Genomic DNA, 19,158 nt, shown 5'->3' on the forward strand with positions numbered 1-19,158 from the left:
TCGATATAATACACAGAAAAATCCAGTCGACTAAAAACTCCGTCGAATCAAAAATACCCGGACAAAAATCTTCAAAATATAGTCAAAACGTGCACACCCGGCACAGCAACAATATACAAAAAGTTACGCGGTAAAAACGGAACCAATCAAAAGATACGGACGAAAATCGCTAACGGAAATAAAATCCGGACAGAAAATACCGCCAAACACGACGGTTCTGAAAATTGAGAAAGGCGGAATGTGCCTTACCTTGCGTACAGCAAATTCCTGAATAATCTCGTCGGACGAAAACGGCTTCGCGTCGTCCGAAAATCAACTTTTGCAAATTCCACCTCGACTTTCTCTCTCCTCGGCTGAGATTTTTATAAAATTTTGATTTTCTCTCTCTTCAAAACGACTGATTTCAGCTTTATAATACACAGATCGGCCCGGCCGATCGCCAGATCGTCCCGGGACGATCAGACCAAATTGGATCGTCCTGGACGGTTCCCAGAACTAGTTTCAGGCCGATATTTTGAACAGTGCCAATCGGCCTGGACGATGCTTACAGAAAATCACCTGGAGCAAATCTGGACAATTTCTGGAACAGATTCTCAACTGATCGTCCCAGGACGAGACGATCCTGGAGCAGATTTTGATATTACAATACCCCTGAAAAATGGGAAAAAACCACGGGGAATACCCCAATTTGAATGAATCCACAAGTATTGCAGTTGATTACAAATGAGGTCCTTCCTTAGGGGAAGGTCTTAGCTTGATGCACATCTTACAGAGTACATTATATGGTGGAAATACAAAGAATCAATGTTGATGTGTTTGTTTTGTCGGAAGGATTGTAGTCAGTGGGCGACGTAAGTCGGAAGGACCGTAGTCGGCGAATGACGGAGGTCATAAGGATTGTAGTCGGTGGGCGACGTAAGTCAGAAGAATCGTAGTTGGCGGGCGACAAAGGTCGGAAGGACTGTAGTTGGTGGGCGATGCAATTCGGAAGGATCATAGTCGGCGGACGACAGAGGTTGAAAGGACCGTTGTCTGACAACAGAGGTAAGAAGGACGGCGTCAGGTAGAAGTCCAACAATGGATAGAAATCCGACATCGGATAGATGTCCAGCAAAAATCCGACAATGGGCAGAAGTCCGACGTCGTGTATAAATCTGGCGACGAGTGGAGGTCCGGCGTCAGGTAGAAGTCTGATGTTAGTCGGCGACCGAGGAGAACTCCAACGTTAGATGGTATTTGGGAAAAACTCCAGAGTTACTTGGAGATCGGACATAATTTTGACATCCCTTTGAGATCGAGCGGAGTTTCGGCGTCACTTGAAAGTCGGGCGAAGCTCCGGCGGTGGTCAAGGAGGAGTTCTTCCCTCCTCTTCTTCTCTTCTCCTCTTCTTCCTTTTTGCTTCCTTTCTTAATTACGGCGTTGGCTGGCCGCCGGATGAAGTCCGGCGATGGTCGAGGAGGAGCGTCTTCTTTCTCTTCATTCTCTTCTTCTCTTATTCTCTTCTTCTTCTTCTTATTCTTCTTCTTCTTCTTCAGGGGTCCCCTCTTAAAAGAAATTAGGGGCTATTTATAGTTTTTTGAGGATGACATGACCTGTAAATAGGAGGAGGATCAAAGACAAATGTGGAGTAGTTTGGATGGACGACCCATATTGAATCCCTTGATCGTGGACCGTTCGTCAGACATTTGAAGGTCTTAATGATTTCGGAATTCAGCGATCTTGGGCTCGTTGGATTCGTCTCATCGAGCCGCACCATTCGATTATAAGCATGCCATGTTTGGTAAACGTTTGGTAATCCAAATTGTGGTTTGAACCTTCCAATAGCGCTTTGGGTCTTCGATTTGGACCCATTTTGGCTCAAATTGAGTTGAATTCAGTGTCGTTGGGTTCGTCTTTCCGTGACGTTCAATTCTAATATAAGTTTGCTGAAATCGGTGTTCAAATGATATCATATTTAATCTTTGAAGTTTCCAACTTGATTTTTCCTCAAGATTCGTGTCCGATCAAGATAATTAATTGGTGACACATCAATAACAACTTAGGTTTGTTTGGGTTGGCTTTCTTACTGCTTCTTAAAGCAGCTTTCTAGCATAAATTTTATAATTTTTGTATTACAAAGTCATTTTTAGAATAGTAAGAAACATGTCCCAAGCAAAATCTTAATATTAAGTGAAAATTGATATCGATGTTTTGTTTAAGATCAACAAATTTGGCAAGGCAAGAAAAGTATGAGTTTGGAGAAATAAGGAGAATACTATTCATGCCCAATAAAATCTTCTAAAAACACTCAATGAGTATTTGAAAATGCCTATGATGAATAGTGAATTAGACAAGATAGTGAATTCAAAATGGCACTTACAAAGTTCTAGTTATATTGCAATATACGATTGTTATGAATGCTTTGTAAGAAAAAAATGTAAAAGACTTGTCACTACTCGTGACCAAAAATCCCACAAAAATTTTTTTATTAGAAGAGGATATTATATTTATTACATATGTGTGAAGGTTTGCCAATCATGTCACATTTTAATAAATTTAGGTTTTCTTTGGGACGATTTTTTTTTATTGATTTTTAAAACAGAGTTTTAGTTCAAAAAAATTAAATTTTTAATAAAAACTCTGTTTTAAAAAGCAATAAAAAAGTCATCCAAAATAACAGTTTTCTTACAGCTTGAAGCAATTTTATAGTATAAAAATTAAATTTTTTGTATAAAGCCGTTTCAAACAAAGCCTTAATTAGCTCAAACATTCATGATTTGAAAAAATGTTGATGTGATAAAAGCTTAATCTAATTTAAATTTTTTGGTTGTTTTAAGATATGTAAAATATGATAAGATTCATGCAATCAATTTTATTCTTTAAGTAATGTATTAATTAATATTATTTATATTACAACAATAACAAAATTCTGTACAATGAATATTCAAGGACAATTTTTCTTAATTATTATAATTTTAAAAAAGTATTAGAATATTAAATATTTTTAAACTCAAGTGCATTATATTCACTTATCATAAGATTAGGGGTGTAAATGAGTTAAGTCGAGTGCGAGCCTCTCCTAACTTGAGCTTGATTAATTAATTAAGTTTGATCTTGAGCTAGAGCTAAATTCTATAAGTTTGAGTTGGGCTGGGTCATTTACAATGAGAGAGATAATCTCATGATGATACAATGAATTGTTGTAATAAAATTAATAAAAAAGAAAAAAAATATAAATAATAAAGAATCATTTGATATAAAAATAGTGAGATATATAATTTAATTTAATTTTTAATAGCTTTAAACTTGAAGTCTTGAATTCTAATATGTATTAATAATATTTTTATATTAATATTTTTAAAAGGAGCTATCTTAGGAGTTAACGGATCTGGTTAAGGTTAACTTAAATTTGATTTGTTAGCACATCAATCTCAACTCATGAGTCATTCATAAAGTCGACTCACAAGTAACCTAACTCTCTTACACCTCTATTAGAAATCATCACGTGCAAATTTTTTTAAGAGTGGATGAAATAGGATTGTAAAAAATATAATTTTATATATGAAATATAAAAAAGAATTTTTTTTTTCATATAATTTGGTCAACTGAAGTTATTGAAGATGAATAAAATAATTAAATATTTTTTTAAGAAAAAAAAAATCAGAATTGCAATTGTGATCTTGAGCTTTCCTAAAAATAATTATTGTTGTGGGCTAGAATATGCGCGGCCCTAGAGTTAGAAAATTTATCGTCTCAGTGTTGCACGGATATCTAGCACACAAATAGGAGATGAAATAACAACATTATTTTTTACGTGGAAAGCCCTATAAAGGGAAAAACCACAGGGTCACGCCCAATTGATAAGATTCCGTTAATGTTTGCTTAAATTACAAATGGTTGACTTGTCCCTGCAATTGAGGACCATCATATTACAACTATCGAGTTGAAATTCAATTACAAACATATATTGAAATTTTGGCGACGTTGGGTGATCAGGTAGAACTTCTGCATCACTTGAAGGTCGGGTGGAACTCCAGCACCACTTGGAGTTCGGGCAGAACTCCGGCGTCCCTTGGAGTTTGGGAGGAACTCCGACGGTGGTCGAGGAGGAGTCTCTTCCTTCTCTTCGTCTTTCTCTTCTTCCTTCCCTTCTTGCCTCCTTGCTTAATTTCACCGTAGGTCGGTAGCCGGTTGAAAGTCCGGCGGTGGTCAAGGAGGAGCTTATTCCTTCTCCTTTTTTTCCTTCTGTTCTCTTCATCTCTTCTTGCTTGGGTCCCCTCTCAAGAGAAATGATGAATTATTTATAGTTTTTTAAGGATGACATGACCCGTAAATAGGAAGAGGATCAAGTGCAAATGTGGAGTGGTTTGGATGGACGGTCGATATTGAATCCCGTGATCGTGGACCATTTGTCAGATATTTGAAGGTCTTAACGATATCGAAATTTGGCGATCTTGGGCTCGTTGGATTCGTCTCGTCGAGCCGCTCGATTCGATTATAAGCATGTAATATTGGAAACCGTTTGGTAATCCAAATTGTGGTTTGAACCTTCCAACAATGCTTCAGGTCTTCGATTCAGACCCATTTGGGCTCAACTTGAGTTGAATTTGGTGTCGTTGGGCTTGTATTTTCGAGACGATCAGTTCGACTGTAAGTTTGCTAAAATCGGAGTTCAAATGATCACAAATTTAATTTTTGAAGTTTCCAGCTTGATTTTGCCTTGAGATTTGTGCCCGATCAAAATATTTTTTGATGATATATCAATTATATTTAAAATTAATTTAAGATAAAATAATCCAATCACACGATTAAATAAAAATATATTGTGCTGCATAGTATTGTAAGTCACTTCTAGTCTAGCGATAAAATTGCCAACGGTCAAAGTTCGAATACAAATTTTCCCAAAAAAAAAAAAATCGAATACAGAAATATTCAATAGGAAATGTTCCTTGCAAGTTGCATGCCCTCCTCGGAACTCGGAATTACCTAATTCGAACTGCGCAGCCCTCTTTGCGATCGCCACAATTCTCTGGACTTATTCGTAGTTCACACAACATCCGATCCTTACGGCCATCGCCGTGACTTTGGCTTACAGCCGGCGAGCGGTTGGAAGTTGGAAACCCTAACTATCTGACGTCTACTGAAGCATTGAAACCCCCTATTTTTTGGAGGATGACCGGGTACTCAATCTTCCCATCAAACTAGTGATTTTTAGGTTGTCCTCGAATGCATATCTGCTTAAGGATAGGTGGGAGACATTGGTTCTCCACTTAATCTCGAATCTGACCGGTTTATGCCCAGTTGTACTTTTAGCAGAAAAAAGATTTGGAAGATTCTTTGCTGGGTTATTGGATTTTTTTTTTTTTTTTGTTATTTTTAGGTTTGGAGCTTTAAAGTTTGTACTGTTTGTTATTATTACTGAATCCCTGGTTTGGTTTAAACTGAAGTGCAATCTTACTGGAACTTCTTATGATGCATGTTGTAGAGGAGGTCGCTTGATTTGGTAGGTTACCGTGGTGACAAATGGGCTAAAAGTGGCGAGGTGGTTAGAAAGATAAGTTTTTGTGGCTTTTGATTGGATTTCGTTGAACGTCACTGCTTTCTGTTTGGACGATGTTTTCCCTACACAATGCCAGGACTTGCGCATGGTTTTATTGAGCTGAAAAAACGAGGGGGCGTTCGTTGCTTTGCATTTATAAGTGGCTTAATAAGCTTCTAGCTTCAAAAGCTATAGCGGGCATCTAGGCTAGAGGCCGAGGATGAGAGTTTTGCTAATTATTTTAGAAACCATATTTGGAAATATTTCATGGCTTAGTTTTTCATCTCATGTTTGTTAATACAAAATGGGGAAGTACGAAGATTTTTTAGCAATGCTAGGTTTGGAGTTTTATTAGCTGTCGAATATTGGAAGCAAGGGGACACCATACTTTTGAATGAACTTATAGAAATGAAACCAGAGGCATTGTTAGTTTCAATAATTTTCCTCTGGTTTATTTATGGAAACATTTCATGGAAACGGCTATCAAACTTCATATAAAGCCTCATATGCGACTTATAACCAAGTTAGTAGATTTATGCCACTATATCTATGGGTTAAGGATCTATACATGGATAGACATATGATAATGGGTTCATTCTTTGTGTTTGAACCAAGATAAGAAAAACATTTGTTCTTCTACTTATCTAAGAAAACACATAAGTAGGGGCTACTCAGTCACGTTTGACTTCTTCAGTCTGCTTGATTGATATATTTGCTTACAGAGTTACAGTAATATACCATATTAGTTAACGCGTGCATTCACAACTAAAGATAAAACACAATGGATTTGTCATATAGTTTCTAGCTACACATTGCAACTTATCGCATATCAGCTTTTTTACTTCATTACAAGCCATTAGAACTTCTCCTTAACACCTAATTTAAGTATTGATACTTTTGGAAAGGATTTCATTCACGAGGAAAACAGGGGTTTAAATGGAAATTTCAATTGTAGCGCTTATGCATCGCGACTCTGTTGATAGCCCTAACACATTGTCATTAGGATTTCGTTCACGAGGAAAACAAGGGTTTGTTATCATCATGTCATTTTTGCTTCTATGTAGGCCCCTATTCTATGTTACCGGGGGCCTGACATTCATGTTGTCATTTTCCTCTCCTCTCTCCAAAATCCAATAGTACACTACAGTATTGCATGGTCTCAGCATAACATTTGCCTACTACTTACGAGTACCTATTTAATTGCATTACTCTTTTCAACTTGTATTATTTACTATTTTAATATCACATGCAGACCATCATGGCTAGTTGATAGCAAAAGGATTGCCAAAAAGATTAAAAATGCATCAGACAGAGCAGATCCCCGGAGCATTAAATGGATAAGCAACCCTACCAAAGCTTGTCCGAGGTGCAATTGTGTTATTGATAATAGTGATGTAAGACTTCTTTCATATGAAGTTCTGTTGTTGGCAAATACTGAATATCTATCTTTTCTATTAACCTTACATTCACACCGGAAAGCAACAAGTACTTCTAGGAACGTAGTGCTTTGTTATAAAGCTCTTTTCCTTTGTGTTATTAGTAAGTTATCACACGCATTGTTTCTCAGGGATTAAAACAACCTATGTCAGCTTAGTCTTTTCATTTTTGAAATCATTGGATCTCCTGGTGAATTTTTAACTTTATATACTCTCCTCTTTTGTCAAACTTTCAATTGGCTACACTCTTCTCGTTTTTTGGTCTGAAAATGTTTTTCGGCCTTTGACCTATGTTAATGTCAGGTTGTACATGAATGGCCTGGCTTGCCTCATGGTGTGAAGTTTGATCCTTCTGACCAAGAGCTGCTGCAGCATCTGATGGCTAAAGTCAGGAAAGCAGGTGCAGAACCTCATCCTTTCATCAATGAATTCATACCAACGGTTGAAAAGGATGAAGGAATATGTTATACGCACCCTCAGAAATTACCAGGTGACTGATTATTCTATATATATATTTTTAATGCTGTTTTATGCTGTTGTTTTTAATATTTCTTTTAAATTGAAACTCTTTTCCTTTCAGGAGTTAAGCAGGATGGAAGTGCTTCTCACTTTTTTCATAGAACATTCAAGGCTTACAATACTGGAACTCGTAAGCGTCGAAAGATAAACACTGATGATCTTGGGGATGTCCGCTGGCACAAAACAGGAAAGACGAAACCGGTGCTTTTAGATGGGGAGCATCTGGGATGTAAAAAAATAATGGTTCTGTATGTTAGTGCTACAAAGGGAGGTAAAGCTGAAAAGACTAATTGGGTGATGCACCAGTATCACCTTGGCATTGGTGAAGATGAGAAAGATGGTGAATTTGTTGTCTCTAAAATACTTTTTCAGCAACAGTTAAAACCTTGTGAAAGGAGTATAGTAGATCCAATCATAAAAACTACAGAGGATGTTGCTGCTGCGACGGTAATCATGGCTTGTACTGGATCTGCAACTCCTGAATACCATGATGAATGTCAACATATGATTCAAACCTCAGAGGAAACGTCTGATCAGGTAGATATTATCTTAGTGTAAGTACTATCAAATCATATGTTTCTTCCGGATATATATCTCTCTAAGCAGTTTCTTTTCAGCAACTCATGTCGAATTGAGCCAAAAATAGCCTTCTGCTTCATAGCTCGTTAGATGTGCGTTATTTGGAAACACTATAATAAAATCATGGCATTTAATGTAGATGGGAGATAGAAACCTAATAAAGTTTGCAGATTATTGTACTCAAATAATGAAAAGATTCATTGGTTCACTTTAAAGAAACAAGAGCATGGAAGTAAAAAATGTTATCACAATATTCAGGGCAAGTGATTTTTTTTTTCTCTCTTTTTAGTGTTGTTGGAGATGGTTTGGATCAACCATATATTAACTTAATATAATTGTTTATGAGTCCAAAAAGTTGTAGTATTGATTTTCTTTGCATTTTATTTAATAATTCTTGGAAAATTATAATTTAAAAGACTTCTGCAAGCCAACTTCTTGGTTGGAAGCATCCGATTATAAAAGATGAGAACAAGATATCTTTGTCTTGCTCATATAGTTAGAATCTTTACTGTTGTTCTTTTAACTATCAAACTTTCATTCTATCCTATCAACCTGTTCAATCACAAACCAAAATATGCCCATGCCCACTTAATTTTAATTGAATAACTTAACACAAAGGTCCATTGGTCATGCATTTAAACAGTTTCTGGTGTCAAGCATGAAGCATTACTTTGAAGTTCAAATTTCCTGTGAGAAGAGGCACCTATCCCACAGAAACTAAACCAGCGTCTTTTAGTTGTTACCATCTTCTTGTGGGTAGTTGTGCTGTAAACTGATTTGCTTGAAATGGTAATTGGGTTTAACTTTCGGTATGATCCGAACTGAAACCTAGATATATGCATAAAGTTCTATGGGAATAATAGTTAGTGAGATAAATTGAATACTTATTTAGGTTGAAAAATTGAAAAGCTAAAAGCATCCTATCTATTTAGGTCCCTGTTTTTAAAGTCATAAATATTTGTTCTGTTCTATAAGCATCAGATGCCAAAATCCCTTTCAATAGCTTCCTGCTGTTATTTGAACCCCAAGTCCATGCGGCTACTGCACTTCCCTCCAGTGAAAAAGGGGGTGACATACGCACTTCAGATTTTGGTATTTAGTGGTTGGTCCTTGAAGTTTTTGGCTTCATTTATATTGTCAATTGCAGTAATAAGGCAAAATTTTCCTTTCTGAAATATGTAGGTACTTAACTCTGAATGTTCCTTCCTCCCTCCCTCCCTCATGCCCTGGACCTCCCCTCAATCTTGTTCTGGAAATTGGTTGACTTGAGAGGCTGCATAACTATTATCAAGCTTATCTGAGATAGTTGCTCCATTACACTGCCTTACTTACCCCTTTTCAGGTTGTGTAGATGCCTTACTTTTACCAGCTATAAACTTGACCCCTAATTAGAAAATTGTATAATGACAGAGAAAGAAATTTGAGCTATGCATGAGAGGCTGTCACCAAGCCCCACCTAGATAGAATCCATTCTTCTTGCAGTGCATGACAAACATCAAATTTACAGGTAACTCATTCTGTTTAACAGGAAAATTAGTTAACAAATGGTTTATATATTTATTCATTATATCTTATGAAAATAATTATTGCTCGCTCATTAAGAGGGCAATCTCAACATGAATATTCAATATTAGCTTCCTTAATTGACAAGTGCAAAATGAATCAAACACAAGCTTTTTAGAGAGCTGAACAGGAGCTGTTTTCGAATGACACTTTTTTGACAGCCCTATTGGGAAGGTCTTTGCATAAGTGAGGTAATTTTTTTTTTCTCCTTGGAACATTGCAGACTGGTAAGCAACGAGTTTTCCATCTTGTATTAGAAATAAACCCATTGCATAAACACTTACATCATTCGTTAAATGATTACCGCAAATTTGGCAAATTGGTGTCTCGGTCCTCATGTTTTTGGCTCCATTCAAACTTAAAATTTGCTCTTGCAAGCTCATGGCAATGAAGAGGCCAGCATTGAAAAATGGCAAGCGAACTTATTGACATTCTGGCAAACCACCATGAAGCTTCTCACATCAATAATCATACCCTGTCTTATCCTCTTTTTGATCCCCTTCACTTGGGTGAATCTTGATTTCCCATTGCTCACCTTAAATCATGGATAGAGGTGTTATTTGCAAATGAACACTTTTTTCTGGTTGAGATGGAATGTTATTGTAGCAGTTTAAAGACTTTCCTCAAGTGCTTTTGGTTCTCTTATGACTTGCTGAAAACTAGGATATCATCCGGATAGATGATGATGATGATGATGTCATATAGCAGTGGTTGCAAGATGTTGCTCATCAATTGCATGAAAATGGTAGGGACATTATGCAATCCAAATGACAACCAACTATTCACATAGCCCTTGCCTCGCCTTGAACAAAAGCTTCTTAGTATATTTCCCATTAATCCGCATTTTATTATAGCCATATTTGAGATTCAGCTTGGAGAAGATGGTGGTGGGCTTCAGTTGATCAAGCAACTTGTCAATGTGCAACAATGGATAATGCTTTTTCATTATTATTTTGTTGAAGAAAATAGTCAACGTAGCGTCCACATCTCATCATTCTTAGGGACCACCACAATAGGTGATCCACAAAGAGAATTGTCGGAATGGGTTACGCTATTATCGATTGCGGGACTTGCTTTTTGACCTCTTTATTTTTCGATGACCAAATTCCATTGCAGTGGGAAATTTAGCTACGATATGTCTAAGGTAAGCTGAATTTCATGCTTGATTGGCCACTTAGATGGCAGCTCTTGTAACTCCTTAAAGTAATGCAAATTCTCCAAGTAGCTTCTACATCTACTTGTCTTTATCCTTGCCTAAAGCAGAGAAACAAGGCTTCTTTTATCTTCAGTTGGACGGTTAAGCATCAATAGAAGCTTCCAGCCAGCGTTGATGATATTCCTTGTCCTATTATTATCATGTTCACCATGGGAACAACTTAGTCTTTCTTCAGCAGAATTGTCGTCCCATATTTGGCACTCTTAATTCCATCAGTAGAAATTGTAACAACCACATCGTCATTCTCTTGATTTCCACCCATGTTAGCAACACTTATCTCTTGTCTGGCCATAAAAGGTGATGATAGTATGTGGATTGGGTCACTAGCAATTGGTTTAGCCATAGAACATCACATTTTCATCCACTTTATAACAGTGGCCATTTACCATGCCAACCTAGCACTTATTTTGCTAGATTTTTATGGTCTTCATTCTGAGCCATTTTATTTGCAAGGTCTTTCTCCCTTTTATTTCTTGACTTTCTGTCTCTACTATCTAAGATAAGAAGTGATTCTCCCGTACCTTGATTTTCTCTCTTTACTTGTTCCCTTCACAATGAAAAGATGCTCTAATGCCCAATTTGGTCTGATGCTAACCTCTTGACATACTAATGTGAGAAATTTAGCTGTTTATCCCTCGTAATGGCACATTTTTGGACTAATATCTTCCTTCTTTTATTGATGTGAATTATATTTCTTTATAGGTGTTTAATTAAGTCAAACTATATATATATATATATATATATATATAATTTTCTACACTCAGTGGAAAATGACAGTTAAAACTACCTAGGATCAATATTTATAAATTTTTTACCTAGTTGGGCGTCCATTTTGAAATGAAAAGGGAGAACTGTTTCGCAGATGATGCACTATTATAGCTGATGCAGGACTACTTAGATGTGATGCTTATGGATTCATTTAGTCATTGCACAACTCTTAGATTAGAATAATTTTGGATTAAAATTATTAGCAATTCTCAACGTCAACTCAAACAAATAAAGAGATGCTTTGCATAGGCTAAATCACATACTCCAAGCTTTGAAATTTTCAAGATAAATAAGAAAATTGAAACAATGCAAAATAGTAGTTTTCAATTTAATCCCTAGTCTAACAACGAGATTTAGGATGCAAAGAAAGTACGCTTAATAACCTACGATTACTAAGCTTAGCAAGAGCACTTGGAGGAGACTTTTGTGACTACAATCACACCAATGAGAATTTAGACTTAAAAGAAATTAGAGGCAAGTGAAAGAGAAACCTTTGCTTAAGGAGACGCAGAGATCCGCCACTCGATGCCTTCAAAATGCTCGTCAATGGCTTCCGTCAACGCGAATAAAATGCGATCCACGTATTCTTCGATTGTGTGGTCAATCTCCTGATTCACGTCGAAGAAGGTGGACCCAAGAATGTCGGTGAAGCCGTCGTCGTCCCAAGTGATGCCGTACTCAGTCTCCGGATCCGCCATTCATGGATGGTTGAGGGTATAAATTCAATATCAATTGATACAACTCTCGAGTGGTGGCAATAACTAACTCCACTTGTCCTCTAATCAAAACCTGAATTTTCCTTTCAGGAAATCTGAGAGACTTCAGATTTTCCTCTCAAAATCTGAGAGAAATTAGGCTCTCAATGTTGGGAGGAAAGGGTTAGAAGGAGCAATAGTAGGGAATTGAATCACAGGTGATTAACGGTGGAGAGGAGATATGAGAGGAGGGGTGATAAACTTTCCATGATGATCTGATGTCCCCATCATTCTCCCGGGGTGGGAGAAAACTCGACTCCGTCGAGTAAGAATCTCTGGCTCTCTCGTAGATCTCTAGTGCATCTGGGTCAATCTGCTGCAACTCCTTGCGATCTAGCCACGTATCCTCTGACTCGGGCTTTGCTTTCCACCTGATCAAATTTCTTCTCCGTCCTCCTTCTCTTGTGGATGATCTCATCACTTAAGACTGCCTACACTTGCTCTGCTATAGGAAATTTGGGAATATCTGGGAGTGGAGGTAGGTTCGGGATCTCACAAGGTGGGTTCACACAAGGCTGTTTTGATAGTGAATTTTGTGGGTTAAAATCAGGACCTTCATATACCACTAAGTCTTCTATGTTAAAAAAGAGATTTATATTGAAATCTGCAAGCAGATCTACTATATAAGCATTGTTGTTAATTTTCTTCAGTATTTTGAAAGGTCCAGCACTCTTTGCATGCAATTTCTTAACTGTTCTTGGAGGGAACCGTTCCGGACAAATCCGCACCATAACAAAATCACCAACCTCAAAAGCTTTAAATCGACGTTTTAAATATGCATGTAATTTGTATTCCTGATTATTCTTTTCAATTTGTTGTGCAATGTCCTTATGAAGTTCATGCAAATGAGATGCAAATGCTGATGGAGACTCAGAAATCCTATACCTAGAACTCATGGCCTCATGGGTATCAGATCTAACGGCTGTCTAGGTTTGAACCCGTATACAATTTCAGAAGGATTAAGACCAAGGGTAAAAATCACTGAATCAAGGTAATCGAGTCCACCTGGAATACGATCAGATAGGGAGGCTCTAGGGGCTAGATCTAGAACAAGTGAAATGCCTCTAATCAGGGGTAATGGATCGGGAAGACCATCAGGATGGATCTCAACAAGTCTACTAGGTATGAGCTGACTCTTATGAGGGACTGATTCGTCAGACTCAGTGGGAGTTTCACGATCGACTAAGATGTGTAAAGGCACGCTCTTGGCTAGGGCGTCTATCAGGTTCATTCCCTTCTTGGCTTTGACAGGGTTGGATTCAGGATCATCCAAAACCTGAGGCTGTGATGGCAAAAGCTTGATCTTTTTACCATCATGTTCAAACACGCAGATGTTTGAACGACCATAGATGTGGACATCGTTGTCGAAAAGCCAGGGGCGTCCTAGAAGGATTTGTCCAACATTCATGATCAACACATCACACTAAATATTCTCGTTATAATCAACGAAGGAGATAGGTATGAAGCTACGTTCCTTTACCTCCAAGGCAGTGGTGTTGACCCAAGCTACCTTATAGGGGTTAGGGTGGGGAACGGCAGACAGACCAAGCTTAGACACCATGCTGGAGGAGACAGCATTGATGCAGCTGCCACTATCCACGACGACTTTATAGTTCTTATCTTTGATTTTAGTGTAGGTGTGAAAGATCGTAGTCCTACGCTAGTCGTCAGTGGTAACGGGTTGTGACAGTGCACATCTCGCCACGCAGGTGGGAGAAGTGTCAATTTTCTGAATGTACTGGATGACAACAGTGTCGTCATCCTCCTCAAAGAATTCACCATCATTGTCCACTTGGTGAATCTAGTCGATTTCGGGATCGAATTCAGCTTCAGTGGTCTCTTCGATAATCGTGACTTTAAATGGACTGGAGCACTGAGAGGCGATATGCCCATACCCCTGACATTTAAAGCATTTGGTCCCGGGGTTAGATCGATGGGTATCCGGAGTGGGAGGCTTACTTCTAACATTAGGATGAGGAGTGGGGGGACTAGACGAGGGTCGGGTAGTGCTCCCAGGGGTCGACTGGGCAGTGGGGGTGTGAGGGGTGGAACTACCAGAAGGTCTGTAGGAAGGCCTAGAGTCATGTGCACGGCTTGGGTGCTGTGAACGAGTCTCCTCTAAGTCAAGCACCAGGCTGTAGGCATTCTCCAGTGTAGTGACGTTCCGGGCAAACTGCTCATTGCGAAGATCTTCACGCAACCCGGTATAATATCTGCTCGGGGTGGTAGAGGTCTCCTCTTTCCAGCGAATCAAAAATTCATCAAACGAGGCGACATACTCCTTCACTGGTTTGTTGCCTTGAGTCAGCCTATTCCATCTGTCCAACAGGCGGGGGAAGTACGACGGAGGCAAGTACTTTTGCTTGAGTTCCCGCTTCATGGACAACCAATCTACAATCGGGTAATCATTCCTATCTTCCCTGAGACTCTCTAAGTTCGCCCAAAACTGACTCGCCCTACCCGTTAGTTTCATAGGAGCAAAACTAACCTTCCTGGCCTCCGAAATGTCATACCACTTAAAGAAACTATCCATACATTTGACCCAGTCCAGGAAGAGCTGGGGATCGAGGGTGCCATCAAAGGTAGGAGCATCAACCTTAATGTTTTTCATAAGCGGTGCATCGGGATCATGGCCGTGGTAGGTAGCACGATGATTGGCACGGTGATGCCTCTCATCCAAATCAGGATCATGACGTGGATCATGTCCATGGTAGAGAGCTCGATGATTGGCCTGACGTGGCCTCTCATCCGGGTAGGTCTCATCCCCATACGTAGAAGGTGGTCTAGATGGGGTGTAGGGAGTAGGGTGGTCTCTAGCTCGCTCAAGTGTATCAAATCTTTCGGTGGTGTTCCTACGAAGCTTAGCTAGATCCGACTGGTTTTCCTTGAGTCGCTGACTAATATTGTTCATTTGGCCTACCAAGAGGTCTAAGGTCCTTTATAGTTGATCCGGGTCCATTCCTAAACACAATGGGGTACTGGAAGGCTTCCTAGGAAGTGGACATCAAACTAGGGGATGGAAAGACACTCTAAAATGACCCTATATGGTGCAGGAAAATCAGGGACAGCAAACCACACTAATGTACAAAGTCACCCTAGCACTACAAAGGTTTGTGAAGTTAAGGACAGCAAATAAGCACTTCACTAGTGGCCCTAAAAGCTTGCTAAAAGCTGCAGAAATTTCTAGACAGCACACTTAAAATGGTGTGTAATGGTGAACTAAGATGCTTTATGCATGTAAAATGATACACGATGAATAGTTAGCACCTTAGTAGCTTCTTATATGAAAACAGTGTAAAATAAATGTAGAAAGGAAAATTACTAGGAATCCTAAAACATGCAAGAGCATACCATGCTCTGATACCAGATGATGCAGGACTACTTAGATGTGATGCTTATGGATTCATTTAGTCATTGCACAACTCTTAGATTAGAATAATTTTGGATTAAAATTATTAGCAATTCTCAACGTCGACTCAAACAAATAAAGAGATGCTTTGCGTAGGCTAAATCACATACTCCAAGCTTTGAAATTTTCAAGATAAATAAGAAAATTAAAACAATGCAAAATAGTAGTCTTCAATTTTAATCCCTAGTCTAACAACGAGATTTAGGATGCAAAGAAAGTACGCTCAATAACCTACGATTACGAAGCTTAGCAAGAGCACTTGGAGGAGACTTTTGTGACTACAATCACACCAATGAGAATTTAGACTTAAAAGAAATTAGAGGCAAGTGAAAGAGAAACCTTTGCTTAAGGAGACGCGGAGATCCTCCACTCGATGCCTTCAAAATGCTCGTCAATGGCTTCCTTCAACGCGAATAAAATGCGATCCATGTATTCTTTGATTGTGTAGTCAATCTCCGGATTCACGTCGAAGAAGGTGGACCCAAGAATGTCGGTGAAGTCGTCGTCGTCCCAAGTGATGTCGTACTCAGTCTCCGGATGCTCCATTCATGGATGGTTGAGGGTAGAAATTCAATATCAATTGATACAACTCTCGAGTGGTGGCAATAACTAACTCCACTTGTCCTCCAATCAAAACCTGAATTTTCCTTTCAGGAAATCTGAGAGACTTCAGATTTTCCTCTCAAAATCTGAGAGAAATTAGGCTCTCAATGTTGGGAGGAAAGGGTTAGAAGGAGCAATAGTAGGGAATTGAATCACAGGTGATTAACGGTGGAGAGGAGATATGAGAGGAGGGGAGATACGGGTGACAGAAGGGAAGGCCGGCGGGATTGGGGGGGCTGGGATTCTAATTTCCTAAATCCAAACTCTAGTTTCAGGAAAGAAATTAGAGCCTAGTTATTAGGGAAATTTTCGGCTAAGAGGGGTTTAAGGATTTTGAAATTATTTCCTAAAGCTAGAATTGATTTTAGGAAATAATTTGAAAAGGATTTAATGAGGGAGAGCAATGGGGCCGACGGCATGCATGTGTGAGGGGTTGAGTAATGAGAGTAATTAAGGATTCCTAATTTAAATTCATAAGATTGGAAAGATTTAATTCCATCCTTTCTCAATTAAAATTTAATTAGGCATGATTTCGAAAAGTTTCCTAAAATAGAATTAGTGAATTAGGAAACTTTTGAATTTCAAATTAATTAAATTTGAATTTCTATTTCTTCCCAAATTTGACCAATCATAAATTAGGAAATTTCAAAGGGAGCATGGAGGGAGGTGGCCGGCGGGTTTTGGAGTGGTGGCCGGCGGTTTTGTGGGGGAAAAAGGCTCGGGTAGAGGGAATGGCCGTGGGGTTTGGGGAAAGATGAGGTCGGGTGAGGTGGTTGGTGGCTTGGGTGGAAGATGGGGATGTTCGACGATGAAAAGATGAAAAGATAACGAAGAAAACCACAAACCCGACCGTATCCAAGGTTGGTGGGTGATGCGCAAATCTCCCTCTCCTAGGGATCTCTCTCCATTAGAGCTCACAAGTTCTCACAAACTCATTCAAGAGGAAAATATCATAAGCAATCATTCATTAACTTGAAATAGAACAAAGTGGGGCTTTAAATAGCCTCATACAAATGACTCAAAACAAAAAGACACAGATGCCCTTTGAACTTACATACGACAACTCCCATAAGAGGGGTACAACGGGAAAAAATAAAACCACATAAGCAAATAACAAAATACATGAAAATAAAAAATACATCAATGACTCAAAAATATAAAGGCTCGATCGTGGCCGTAGATCGGCGGCCACGTCTCTGATAAACTTTCCATGATGATCTAATGTCCCCATCAATAGCTACTTCTCAAATCTTATTAAAAGCACGCATTATTGGTGTCTATACATTTATGCATATGCAGGTTGTTGTGTGCACTCCTGCATTTGTATATTTTTTTTTATTGTTTACTTGAGTCATATAGAATGAATACTTTAGCAACTAGTTTCTGTCAGCCGTATTGTACAATGATAGAAGGACATATTCCTCCTTGTAAATTGTGCTTAAAGTTGCAGGTAAAAGTAGATCATGACCCTGTGGAGAACTGTGAAGTTTACCCTGCAGGGGAAGAACTCCATTATCAAAGTTTTGGTACCAGTAATGGGACCAAAGAACTTCACAATGAAGTTCCTGCTCAAGATAGCCAATGCGCAGAAGAACCCAAATGGTGGGAAGGTGAATCACAGTTCCTGCTGGATTCACAGCAGCTTGCTGAAGGCATTGCACTATGTGATGAGTTCCTCCATAGCCAGTCATCTTATGCTGAGGATGAGATTAAACATAGTAAATCCTGCTTGTCAGATTATGCTTTTATTGGAGTTGAGGATTTTAAAAAGGACCTAGAAGAATGTCAGAAGCTCAGCCGCGACAACGGCCAGTCATCAAAAAGTGAACTCGACACAACTGGTGATATGAGACTCAGCCAACTTGTATGAATCATCATGAACTCATCTTATCTTTGAGAACAATTGTTTACTTAAATGCTTGCGGTAATTCCTTGACTTGTTAAGTTTCTAATTGCAGGAATTTGGATCTCAAGATAGCTCTCTGGGGTGGGAACAAGCAAACTTAATGACTAATTAGGTAGAGATCAATCATCCTCTTTTGTCATAAATATATTACCATCCATATGTTTTGCATATGCAGTTGTCATTTTTGCTATGCCATTTTGGCAGGAAATGCTCCTACTTATGTATGAAATTAACCTGTAACGATGCTTGGAACGTTACATTTGTGATAACACTGCATATGATGTTGTAAAAGTTGTAACATTTTGATGACAAAGTTGTAGTGCATGGTACAAAACTATTGATATGTACAACTGAGAGATCTTTTATATATATATATATATATAATAGCAACTCTTCTACTGTTTGAATTATGGTGGTACAAATTATTGTTTAATTTTGTGCTACTGGCCTCTAGTATTGGTGTTCCTATTAAATGCTTGTTGTATAATAATAATGCTATGAAAGAGTTCAGAAAAGGGTTTTTAGTATGCTATTAGCTAGAAGAGCATATACCTTTTTGTTGATTTTTTATCACTATTAATCTTATGTATAATAGCTTGTGATCCTTAAGCAAAAGGAACTATTTTTTTTAGGTTTTATTGCAAGCTTTCAATTTTCATGACCTTACTCTTATCTACTTTACCTTATGATGGTAATGTTGTGATCAATTATAGAAAAAAGTCCCTACGTTCAAATTTCCTTCCTAACTCCCTAAAAAATCCTTCATAAACCGCTCCCTTAGACCTGGCGGCTTGAACGGCACATAGATGAGAGGCGGAACTTCCACCTATGTTCCGCCTGGGCCGGTCCCGTGTGGACCGGCTAGATCAGTCCATGGGCCGGTCTA

General features: G+C 38.6%; 1 protein-coding gene across 3 annotated transcripts; it reads left to right on the forward strand.

Annotated features, from left to right (window-relative positions):
- The first annotated feature begins 4,887 nt into the window (after window positions 1–4,887).
- On the forward strand, window positions 4,888–18,662 carry LOC110109664 (SUPPRESSOR OF GAMMA RESPONSE 1). 3 transcript variants are annotated; one of them, XM_020840859.2, is made up of 7 exons: window positions 4,889–5,159; window positions 6,771–6,912; window positions 7,258–7,444; window positions 7,535–8,010; window positions 17,811–18,230; window positions 18,325–18,384; window positions 18,477–18,662. In XM_020840859.2, the coding sequence occupies exons 1-6, from the start codon at window positions 5,152–5,154 to the stop codon at window positions 18,382–18,384; spliced, it is 1,293 nt and encodes a 430-aa protein (XP_020696518.1). In that variant the 5' UTR covers window positions 4,889–5,151; the 3' UTR covers window positions 18,477–18,662. The 3 variants fall into 3 exon arrangements, with proteins under 3 accessions (XP_028553137.1, XP_020696518.1, XP_020696524.1); XM_020840865.2 differs by having other exon boundaries at window positions 4,891–5,159; window positions 17,817–18,230; window positions 18,325–18,622; XM_028697304.1 differs by lacking the exon at window positions 6,771–6,912 and having other exon boundaries at window positions 4,888–5,159; window positions 18,325–18,662.
- Window positions 18,663–19,158: the final 496 nt, after the last annotated feature.

This window comes from Dendrobium catenatum, unplaced genomic scaffold, assembly GCF_001605985.2.
Source record: "Dendrobium catenatum unplaced genomic scaffold, ASM160598v2 fragScaff_scaffold_911, whole genome shotgun sequence".
In the NCBI taxonomy this organism is placed as follows: domain Eukaryota; kingdom Viridiplantae; phylum Streptophyta; class Magnoliopsida; order Asparagales; family Orchidaceae; genus Dendrobium; species Dendrobium catenatum.

Excerpts from the sequence above, each read along its gene's own strand:
- LOC110109664 (XM_020840859.2), top strand. Across the intron at positions 6,913-7,257 it reads GTGTTATTGATAATAGTGAT|GTTGTACATGAATGGCCTGG; the intron begins GTAAGACTTCTT and ends TGTTAATGTCAG. Across the intron at positions 7,445-7,534 it reads GCACCCTCAGAAATTACCAG|GAGTTAAGCAGGATGGAAGT; the intron begins GTGACTGATTAT and ends TTTTCCTTTCAG.